The sequence below is a fragment of the Pristiophorus japonicus genome, chromosome 10, assembly GCF_044704955.1.
Source record: "Pristiophorus japonicus isolate sPriJap1 chromosome 10, sPriJap1.hap1, whole genome shotgun sequence".
Taxonomy (NCBI): Eukaryota; Metazoa; Chordata; class Chondrichthyes; family Pristiophoridae; genus Pristiophorus; species Pristiophorus japonicus.
In genome coordinates this window covers 148,730,572-148,742,628 of record NC_091986.1, presented here as the reverse complement: position 1 = coordinate 148,742,628, position 12,057 = coordinate 148,730,572, and the positions used below count along the sequence as shown (strand labels likewise).

The window sequence follows — 12,057 nt, the reverse complement described above, 5'->3', positions numbered from 1 at the left end:
GTTAAGAGTGGAAGCAAATCTTCCTCGATTCCGAGGGACTGCCCATGATGATGATGATAAATACCTGTGCTGGGGGAAAGCTTGAATTCATCTTGTCAGGTAAGATGATCTTATGTGGAGAAGTTTGGCATGTTCTTTATTTTGTATTATTATGGAACAATAAGTTGTGCTGATTGAATTCGAGTCCAACCATAACTGTTGTTCATGGTGAAATAAAGCAGCTTCTCGGTTTGTATCAGACCTCATCTTACCAAGTGTTTGCTCAGTCTGCCTTCGGAAAAACGGAGAGACACCTACAAAATACATAAATATCTGATTCAGGTTACGAAGGCATACTATTATTGTACCCCAACAGTGTACAATAATGCCCATAAAAGTAAGATGCTCAAAGGAGTGAACTGTGCCACTGAACTCAAAAAGGTCAGACCCTAAATTTATAACAGAGGAAAACCACAATTGTCTGGAAGATAACATAAAAAGAATAGAACACCAGATTCCTTGAAAGTAAAAATGCTGCACTTGATCTCAATGCTTTTTTAAAATTCATTCACGGGATGTGGGTGTCACTGGCAAGGCCAGCATTTATTGGCTTGTGAAGATGGTGGTGAGCTGCCTTCTTGAACTGTTGCAGTCTGTGTAATGAAGGTACTCCCACAGTGCTGGTATGTTGGGAGTTCCAGGATTTTGAGTCAGTGACGATGAAGGAACGGTGATATACATTCAAGTCAGGATGGTGTGTGACTTGGAGGGGAATGCGGAGATGGTAGTGTTCCCATGCGGGTTTGGGACGTGCTGTCATAGGGGTGTTGGCATGTTGCTGCAGTGCATCTTGTAGATGGTACACATTGTAGCCACGGTACGCTGGTGGTGGAGGGAGTGAATGTATAAGGTGATGGATGGGGTACCAATCAAACGGGCTGCTTTGTCCTGGATGTGTCGGAACTTCTTGAGTGTTGTTGAAGCTGCACTCATCCAGGCAAGTGGAGAGTATTCCATCACACTCCTGATTTGTGCCTTGTAGATGGTGGAAAGGCTTTGGGGAGCTAGGAGGTGAGACACTCGCCACAGAATACCCAGCCTCTGACCTGCTCCTGTTGCCACAATATTTATGTGGCTGGTCCAGTTAAGTTTCTGGTCAGTGGTGACCCCCAGGATGTTGATGGTGCAGAATCTGGCAATAGTAATGCCGTTGAATGTCATGGGACAGTGGTTAGAGTCTCGCTTGTTGGAGATAGACATTGCCTGGCACTTGTGTGGCGCGAATGTTACTCGCCACTTATCAGCCCAAGCCTGAACATCATTTAGGTCTTGCTGCATGGACTGCTTCATTATCTGAGGAGTTGCGAATGGAACTGAACACTGTGCAATCATAAGCGAACATCCCCATTTCTGGCCTTATGTTGGAGGGAAGGTCATTGATGATTGGACCTAGGACACTGCCATGAGGAACTCCTACAGCAATGTCCTGGGGATGTGATAAATGACCTCAAACCCCCACAACCATCTTCCTTTGTGCTAGGTATGACTCCAACCAGTGGAGAGTTTTCCCCCTGATTCCCATTGACTTCAGTTTTACTAGGGCTCCTTGATGCCACACTTGGACAAATGCTGCCTTGATGTCAAGGACAGTCACTCTCACCTCACCTCTGGAATTCAGCTCTTTTGTCCATGTTTGGACTAAGGCTGTAATGAGGTCTGGAGCCGAGTGGTCCTGGCGGAACCCAAACTGGGCATCAGTGATCAGGTTATTGGTGAGTAAGTGTCGCTTGATAGCACTGTCGACGACACCTTCCATCACTTTGCTGATGGTTGAGAGTAGACTGATGGGGCGGTAATTGGCCTGATTGGATTTGTCTTGCTTTTTGTGGACAGGACATACCTGGGCAGTTTTCCACATTGTTGGATAGATGCCAGTGTTGTAGCTGTACTTGAACAGTTTGGCTAGAAGCGTGGCTAATTCTGGAGCACAAGTCTTCAGCACGACAGCCGGGATATTGTTCGGGCCCATAGCCTTTGCTGTATCCAGTGCACTCAGTCGTTTCTTGCTATCACGTGGAGTGAATCAAATTGGCTGAGGACTCGTTTCTGTGATGGTGGGAACCTCAGGAGGAGGCCAATATGGATCATCCACTCGGCACTTCTGGCTGAAGATGGTTGCAGCCTTGCCTTTTGCACTCACGTACTGGGCTCCGCCATCATTGAGGATGGGGATATTCATGGAGCCGCCTCCTCCTGTTAGGTTTTTAATGAACCACCACCATTCGCGAATTGATGTGGCAGGACTACAGAACTTTAATCTGGTCCATTGGTTGTGGGATCGCTTAGCCTCGTCTATAGAATGCTGCTTCCACTGCTTAGCATGCATGTAGTCCTGTGTTACAGCTTCCCCAGGCTGGCACCTCATTTTTAAGTATGCCTGTTTCTGCTCCTGATATGTTCTTCTACACTCCTCTTTGAACCAGGATTGGTCCCCTGGCTTGATGGTAATGGTAGAGTGAGGGATATGCTGGATCATGAGGTTACAGATTGTGGTGGAATGCAATTCTATTGCTGCTGATGGCCCTTCGTGGATGCCCAGTTTTGAGCTGCTAGATCTGTTCTGAATCTATCCCATTTAGCACAGTGATAGTGCCACACAACATGATGGAGGGTGTCCTCAGTGTGAAGATGTGATTTTATCTCCACAATGACTGTGCAGTGGTCACTGTTACCAATGCTGTCACAGACAGATGCATCTGCGACAGGTAAATTGGTGGGGACGAGGTCAAGTAGGTTTTTCCCTCGTGTTGATTCTCTCGCCACCTGCTGCAGGCCCAGTCTGGCAGCCATGTTCTTCAGGACTCGGCCAGCTCAGTCAGTGGTGGTGCTTCTGAGCCACTCTTGGTGATGGCCATTGAATTCCCCCACCCAGAGTACATTCTGTGCTCTTGCTCCTCTCAATGCTTCTTCCAAGTGGTGTTCAACATGGAGGAGTACTGATTCATCAGCTGAGGGAGGGCAGTAGGTGGTAATCAGCATGAGGTTTCCTTGCCCATGCTTGACCTGAAGCCATGAAATTTCATGTTGAGGACTCCCAGGGCCACTCCCTCCCGACTGTATACCACTGTGCTGCGCAACCTCTGGTCGGTCTGTCATGCCGATGGGACATGACATACCCAGGGATGGTGATAGAGGAGTCTGGGACATTGGCTAAAAGTTATGATTCTGTGAGTATGACTATGTCAGGCTGTTGCTTGACCAATCAGTGCTCTCAATTTTGGCACAAATCCCCAGATGTTGGTGAAGGCCATTGAATTCCCCCACCCAGAGTACATTCTGTGCTCTTGCTCCTCTCAATGCTTCTTCCAAGTGGTGTTCAACATGGAGGAGTACTGATTCATCAGCTGAGGGAGGGCAGTAGGTGGTAATCAGCATGAGGTTTCCTTGCCCATGCTTGACCTGAAGCCATGAAATTTCATGTTGAGGACTCCCAGGGCCACTCCCTCCCGACTGTATACCACTGTGCTGCGCAACCTCTGGTCGGTCTGTCATGCCGATGGGACATGACATACCCAGGGATGGGTCGACGGGGATTGTCGTTGTATGTAGCCGTTGTCGTGTCTGTAGCCGGTGCCGAGTGGTCTGTCCGGTTTTATTTTTCTTATTGTTTCTCATAGCAGTTTGTTACAACTGAGTGCCTTGCTAGGCCATTTCAGAGGGACGTTAAGAGTCATTGCTGTGGGTAAGGAGTCACATATAGGCCAGACCAAGTAGTGATGGTAGATTTCCTTCCCAAAGGACATTAGTGAACCAGATTGTTTTTTACGACAATCCGCGAGTTTCATGGTCACCATTAGCTTTTTATTGCAGATTTATTTAATTAACTGAATTTAAATTCCCCAGCTGCCATGGTGGGATTTGAACTCACGTCTCCGCATCATTAGTCCAAGCCTCTGGATTATTCGTCCAGTAGCATTGCTACTATGCTATCGTTCCCTTATGGTGCAGCAGTAAGGGGACAGCGTCTGGAAAATCAATACAAGGCAACCTAAAGGCATGGTTTTGAATTGGCAAATGTAATGCATAACTGGGGTAATTTTCTGTGCCCTGTCTGTTGACAATGCGCATGAGAAATTAAGAGCACAGCCCATGATTTTCTGACTATTAATGGTCTAAAATCACAGCTGAATTTCTGATGTGATTTGTAAAAATTGACATATTTTGTATATTTCCAGCAAGGCCAGTAAAGATGACTATAATATTAAATCAATTGCAATTTGAGCCATTGAACAGCACATCTGAGAGAAACTGTGATGACTACATAGTCTCTCGCCGCCCTGCTAATAAAGGAACCAATTGATGGTTGTTTGGAAATGAGGGAGGGGAACAAAGAAAATAGGGAAAGAATGTATCAAATAACTGCTAAATTGATTGGATCGTGTCTGACTACATTAGGTGTACACTATCACAGTTTCAAGATTAGATTTAAACATATATTTGTTCTTGAACCATATCCTCTTTTTCTTACAGTGTTATTATTCACTGCATTTGCTGTTTGCATGTTTGGTTGGTATAGCTTCCTGCCAGTTGTGATTAAGCTCAGCAATGCCACCTCGGTCAACCTTGCCATCCTGACTGCGGACCTCTACAGCCTCTTCTTTGGGATTTTCTTATTCCATTACAAGGTGAGCAACCATCCAAGAGAAACTGAATACATTCATTGGAGGATATTCTACCTCAGATTTCCTTTATTTTGGTTGGGTTACATATTGTTGTAAGGGCCATTTTCTCTCCCTTTGTTCTGGTCTTGCCGGGACGCCTACCTGTTGTTTCCAAGAAGGTAGACAGTCTAGCTGCTCCAATGTCTTCACTGATCTTAGCTGGGCACCAAAAGATCCATTGACAACTTCCTCTGTGAGATTTTTGCTCCTTTCGGCAGGGAAATGCCTGACATCCACTTGGCAATTCCCTGTGCCGCGTGGCTGAGTTTAGGAATTTAACAGAATGGAGACTGAACTTGTGTTCCTCCAGTCTATGACCCTGGGCTTTTGTGCTTCAATGCCACAGCCTATCCCTCAGGTTTTTAAGTTGCATCCCAAACAAATGAGTGACTTTTCAATGTATGCCTATTGTTACACTTTTGTGTCTTTCTACCCCTCATATTTTAGATCACTCTGATGTGTGAGTGCTAACTCCCCACATCTTTAATCTATCCCAACCTTGATCTCTAAGTAAGCTTTCAGTAACATACTCAGGGAATGAATAATAAAACCTTGGCTGTTAATTATTTCATCTACTGGCCTTATTCTTCATAAGATCTTAGCCCTGTCTTCAGGAGTGGTAAAGCATTATACCATCACAACTTATTTTAAATTTGTGAATTTATTTAACAAAATTAAACCAGCAAATAAGTAGCAGTCATACAATACAGATATATATTTATAGTCGATATCAAAGCGTCTAAGTTCCCGGGCAACTATGGTGCGGCGTTCCGGCGTGTCGCTGTTGGGGTTGTCTATGAGAGTCCTGACGTTTCAGGTCCCGAACTTCATGTTAACGAAGTGGAAGATGCCTGTGCGCGAATTCTTTTAATGTGGGGTGGTCGTTGCTTAGCTGAGCGAGGTCTTGATCTAGTGGCAAGGGGGCGTCCAAGACGACTGGAGACCAGGATTGAGATCTCCTCAATTGAGACTCTGCCTTTGACTCGAGTGTTCTCGACTCCATCCCGCAGCATGCTACCCGCCAACATCTCAGTGAGACCCCAACACTGCACGAGGTAGAAAAAGCCATAAGACAGCTCAAAAACAACAAGGCTATGGGTGCGGATGGAATCCCCGCTGAGGCATTGAAAGATGGCGGAGAGGCACTGCTGGCATGAATACAAGACCTCATCGCTCTCATCTGGAGGGAGGAGAGCATGCCGGGGGATCTCAGAGATGCAGTAATCATGACCATCTTTAAAAAAGGGGACAAGTCTGACTGCGGCAACTACAGAGGAATCTCCCTGCTATCAGCCACTGGGAAAGTCGTCGCTAGAGTCCTCCTCAACCGTCTTCTTCCCATGGCCGAGGAGCTCCTCCCGGAGTCACAGTGCGGATTTCGTCCCCTGCGGGGGCACAACGCACATGATTTTTGCAGCGCGACAGCTACAGGAAAAACGCAGAGAACAGCGCAAGCCCTGATACATAACCTTCTTCGACCTTACAAAGGCCTTTGACACTGTCAACCGCGAGGGTCTATGGAGTGTCCTCCTCCGTTTCGGATGCCCCCAAAAGTACGTCACCATCCTCCACCTGCTCCACGACGACATGCAGGCCGTGATCCTTACCAATGGATCATTACAGATCCAATTCACGTCTGGACTGGGGTCAAACAGGGCTGTGTTTTTGCCCCAACCCTTTTCTCAATCTTTTTCGCCACCATGCTTCACCTCACAGTCAACAAGCTCCCCGCTGGAGTGGAACTAAACTACAGAACCAGTGGGAACCTGTTCAACCTTCGTCGTCCCCAGGCCAGATCCAAGACCACCCCAACCTCTGTCGTCGAGCTACAGTACGCGGACGACACCTGCGCCTGTGCACATACAGAGGCCGCATTCCAGGACATAGTCGACGTATTTACTGAGGCGTACGAAAGCATGGGCCTTATGCTAAACATCCGTAATACAAAGGTCCTCCACCAACCTGTCCTCACCGCACGGCACTGCCCCCCAGTCATCAAGATCCACGGTGCGGCCCTGCACACCGTGGACCACTTCTCATATCTCGGGAGCCTCCTATCAACAAGAGCAGGCATCAACGACGAGATCCAACACTGCCTCCAGTGCACCAGTGCAGCCTTCGGTCGCTTGAGGAAAAGAGTGTTTGAAGACCAGGCCCTCCAAATGCCACCAAGCTCATGGTCTACAGGGCTGTAGTAATACCTGCCCTCATGTATGGCTCAGAGACATGGACCATGACAGTAGACACCTCCAGTTGCTGGAGAAATATCACCAACGATGCCTCCGCAAGATCCTACAAATCCCCTGGGAGGACAGGTACACCAACATCAGCGTCCTCACTCAGGCTAACATCCCCAGCATTGAAGCACCGACCACACTCGATTAGCTCCGCTGGGCAGGCCACATAGTCCGCATGCCAGACACGAGACTCCCAAAGCAAGTGCTCTACTCAGAGCTCCTTCATGGCAAACGAGCCAAAGGTGGGCAGCGGAAATGCTACAAGGACATCCTCAAAGTCTCCCTGATAAAGTGCGACATCCCCACTGACACCTGGGAGTCCCTGGCCCAAGACCGCCCTAAGTGGAGGAAGTGCATCTGAGAGGGTGCTGAGCACCTCGAGTCTCAACGCCGAGAACATGCAGAAATCAAGTGCAGGCAGTGGAAAGAGCGTGCGGCAAACCAGTCCCATCCACCACTTCCCTCAACGACTATCTGTCCCACTTGTGACAAGGTCTGTGGCTCTCGTATTGGACTGTTCAGCCACCAAAGAACTCACTTCAGGAGTGGAAGCAAGTCTTCCTTGATTCCGAGGGACTGCCTATGATGATGATATTTATAGTGGCAATCACTCCACCAAGTTCCTTGAGCAGAAAAATAATAAAAGGATAAGAACCCTAAATACGACCTATGTAAATAACATTTATACTATGCAATGTCTCTTCAATTTATTACCATTGCGGGAGCTTATATTAATCTAAATTTTCTCTGTCCGGCATTTCAAACTGATTGGTTTCTTTGAGAGGTTTTCAAATTGATTCAAGCAGAATCACTTTTGCTTTAATAAATACGAGTTACTGGAATTTCCTGGATTTTGAACATCAAGCCATTCAAATTTAAAAAGGAACTGTTAGTCTTATACAAACAAAACTAATCACACAGCATTGTTTAAATTTCCATTTTTCTTCTCTCCAGCCTGTAAGCAATGAAACGTAAAGATAGTTCAAAATAGGTTTGCACAAGAATCTGAACTGCAGTCACTTTTTTTTAAACTGCTTATGACTGGATTTAAAGGAACAGGCACCAAATCAAAAGTACCAAAATGTAACTCATTTTTATTACACCTATTTAAAAAACCTGATGGAGGCCTTTCGTGGGGTTGTCCCAATCTCTGACCATAACTTTGATAGAAAATTAGCAGAAACCTTGGAGAAGTGGCGTAAACAGCTGTTTTATCCATTTATGCCATTTCATAGGATCATAGTGTCCGAATTTGGTGGAAGCCAAGGCCCGCCCAAGTGCCGCCCAAACGACAGCCGATGGTCACCGAGAGACCGGGCGGTACTTTGCCAGGAAGATCCCTCTAAAAGAGATGGCCATACCACCTGGCAGCCAAATAATGGCTTACGCCGTCAATCTGGGCGGCAGCGGGCAGGAGCTCCCAATCTTGGCGGTAAATGCGTTCCTCGCCAAAGTGCCGCCGAGGATTGAGTCGGACCCAGGGAGGGAGAAACACTGAAAAATAAAAATATTCACAATAAAAAAAAAAGCATCATAACACCTTCAGGGGACCTCATACAGGTAAAACCCTGAAAAAAATAAAATTAAAAAATGATCACTAAACTTTTCTTGCAGGTCTTCTTACCGTCGGGGTTAGACCTGCCTCCATGCAGCGATCCTTCCCCCTGTTGCCGCCGACTCCCGCCCGCACCAATATGCCAGCTCGGCGGGCGAGAGGTCACTTACGCGACTTGGCCACCAGAGGTGGTTCCCGGCGGTACTCCCCTCCCGCCGGATGCAGACCTGGAGGAATCTGTCACCGAGGGGAGAGCGGTGAAAAAACTCGGCGGCAGTGGGCGGTAAGGCCATCAATTTCGGCCCCATAGAATCATAGAAATTTACAGCACAGAAGGAGGCCATTTCGGCCTATTGCGTCTGCGCCGGCCGACCAAGAGTTATCCAGTCTAATCCTACTTTCCAGCTCTTGGTCCGTAACCCTGTAAGCTTCCCTAGGGAATCCACAGATCTTCTGCTGAAGTGACAGTGAAAGATTGGGACAACCCATAGAAATCCCACCAGTAGAAATTTATGATGCACTGTTTCCATCTGAAGATTGACTGAGAGTTTTATTGTCCTCCGTAAATCACTTTTTTACAAAACACTGGGGACGAAATTCCTTTGTCGGGAATCCACCAGAATAGCCACAAACGCTTCCAGGATCTGGATACGTCAGCTGCTAGCCTTATGTGAGGGGTTTTGTAGGGCATAGGCTGGAACCTCCCTTTACTCCTTATAAGGGCACTCACATCAGAGGGAACAGGGCTGATGGTGGGTACCCCATATGCTGGGCATTCTTGCATCCTTGGCCTCACAGGGACTCATGGTTGCTAGTATGCTGAATGAGAAGAAGAATACCAGCTTGCTGAAGGGCGCAACTGAGCCCCACCATTGGTGGCCTGGACCTCTGAAGATGAAAGGGTTATTTTTTTAATTGCGTAACTGCGGCCCCCTTACTCTGGCCGAGTAAGTGCCAAGATTATGGCCTGTGGATATTCAGTGCCACTGTATCTTATGTTGAGTGAAAATACTCAGATACATAACAGATGAGATGAGTGATAAAATACAACCTATTGGATCAATAAAGTGGATTGCTTCATCTAATTCATTAAGAGTAATTTTAAAATGTCATATGTTCAAGTACAACAAGAGACAAATGAATAAAAATCAATTCTGATTAAAATTTACTTCAAGAAAAATATTGCTCCACTAACTAGATGAAAAATAATTAAAATTTCTGTAGTTACTCTCAATTGTAAAGATGTCTCAGAGCACCTTACAGAAATAAGAAAATAGACATTGAGTGGAAGGGAAAGAACAAGTAGAATGGAGTTATGAAGTCGGGCTGAAGGGTGCAAAGAAAGATTTTTGAAAGCAGGACCGGAAGAGATAAGGTGGAATGATATTGGTGGGAGGGAGTTCCAGAGAGCAGGGCAGTGGTTTAGGGGACAACACCAATGGTGGAGCGAAAAGGACAGAGAACAGGGAATAGATCGTGTCAGAGGAGCAAAGGGTACAAGCAGGAACAAAAGACAGAAGGAGATCACTGAAGTAGGATGGCACAAATCCAGGGAGGCTTTTGGAGCTGAAGGAAAGAATCTTGAAGTTGATTCTTGGAGACTAAGGCCCCAAGTTTCTACATGATTTGCTCCTGATTTTTAGGAGCAACTGGTGTAGAACGGAGTATCTTAGAAATCGGAATTCTCCACATTTAGTTTTCTGCAGTTCGAGTCAGGTAGAACAGTTTCACTTTGGAACAGAATTTTTTTTTCAAAAGGGGGCATGTCCAGCCACTTACACCTGATTTCAAAGTTTCCACAGTGAAAACGTACTCCATACTAACTTAGAATGGAGTAAGTGAAGATTTTTGTACGCTTGAAAAAACCTTGTCTACACATTAAAAAATCAGGCGCAGGTTACAAATTAGGCGTAGGGAACGAGGGGGGGAAGGGAAGTCATTAAATTCTACAATAAATCCTTAGTTATACTTATACAAATATTATACAAATAAATCCAACCTGAATAAAAATTTATAAGCAAAGAAAAGATTAAATAAACCATGTTCCTACCTGTGTGAAAGTGCTTCAGGCAGGCCTTTCAGGCAGCGGGTCGAAGGCTGAATGGGCCGGGCCCGAGACTTCGGGTAGGGCCCGTCCCCAGCACCAGATTTACAGGTAGGTGGCGTTGGGTCGGGTCGGGGAGGGAGGTTCAGTTCGGGTCGGCGGGGTGGGGGAGGGGGGGGGTAGGGAGAGGGGGAGGTCAGGTCGGATCCAGTCCGGGGGCGGGGGCGGGAGTCGGGTCGGGTCCAGTCGGGGGGGAGCGGGAGAGGGAGCGGGAGTAGGGTCGGGTCCAGTCGGGGGGGAGCGGGAGTCGGGAGTCGGGTCGGGTCGGGTCGGGTCCAGTCGGGGGGGAGCGGGAGCGGGAGTCGGGTCGGGTCGGGTCCAGTCGGGGGGGAGCAGGAGCGGGAGTCGGGAGTCGGGTCGGGTCCAGTCGGGGGGGGAGTGGGAGCGGGAGTCGGGTCGGGTCGGGTCGGGTCCAGTCGGGGGGGAGCGGGAGTCGGGAGTCGGGTCGGGTCGGGTCCAGTCGGGGGGGAGCGGGAGCGGGAGTCGGGAGTCGGGGCGGGTCCAGTCGGGGGGGAGCGGGAGTCGGGAGTCGGGTCGGGTCGGGTCGGGTCCAGTCGGGGAGGAGCGGGAGCGGGAGTCGGGAGTCGGGTTGGGTCGGGTCCAGTCGGGGGGGAGCGGGAGCGGGAGCGGGAGTCGGGAGTCGGGTCGGGTCCAGTCGGGGGGGGAGCGGGAGCGGGAGTCAGGAGTCGGGTCGGGTCCAGTTGGGGGGGAGCGGGAGCGGGAGCGGGAATTGGGTCGGGTCGGGTCCGGTGGGGGGGGATAGCAGGAGCGGGAGCGGGAGTCGGGAGGAAGCAGGAGCTGGCCGTGGGAGGAGCCTTATTCACGCAGCCTCAGTGAGGCCATTCGGCCAGGGCTAGGGGCTGCGTGCTTCGGGCCCCTCCTACACAGTTTCGGGCGCCTGGAGCTACTGCACTTGCGTGCCCACTGTAGCGCGCATGTGCAGAGGTCCCGGCACTGTTTTCAGCGCAGGGACCTGGCTCCGCCCCCCTACAGCTCCTGCTGCGCTGCGCCGAGGGCCAGAGGACCTGCAGGGAGGTGGAGAATAGCGCGTTTTTTTTCAGGTGCCGTTTTCGACGCGAAAAACGGGCGCCCAGCTCGGAGGGGCGCCTGTTTTGCCGCGTGCGGAAACTTGGGGCCATAGAGAGCAAGTGGCGTCTAAGATAATGAAAGTGTAGGGCCTGAGTGGGTCAGAAGTAGGGCAGTGGCATTCTGAATGAGTTGCTTTGTAGAGATGGGATTTCAACAGTCTGGCTAGGATAGCATTAGAGAAATCAAGCCTCAAAAATGGGCATGAATTAGAGTCTCGGTGAGAGGGAAGTAGAGCTGAGGTGGCCAATATTGTAAAAGTGGAAGAAGGTGATCTTGGGAATAGTAGGGATGTGGGAAAGAAAACTCTGCTCAGGGATCAAGCAGCTTGTCATGGCTCTGCACAACGATACTTAGCCTGAGATGGTAGCTGGG

At 48.8% G+C, this 12,057-nt stretch overlaps 1 protein-coding gene across 1 annotated transcript in view; it reads left to right on the top strand.

Moving 5' to 3' along the window:
- The window catches only part of LOC139274634 (solute carrier family 35 member F2-like), a 94,751-nt gene that overhangs the window by 37,845 nt on the left and 44,849 nt on the right, over positions 1-12,057 (top strand). The window contains exon 7 of the mRNA XM_070891312.1: positions 4,510-4,664. Within this exon, the coding sequence (XP_070747413.1) occupies positions 4,510-4,664 (155 nt within the window). The remainder of the gene's footprint in view (positions 1-4,509; positions 4,665-12,057) is intronic.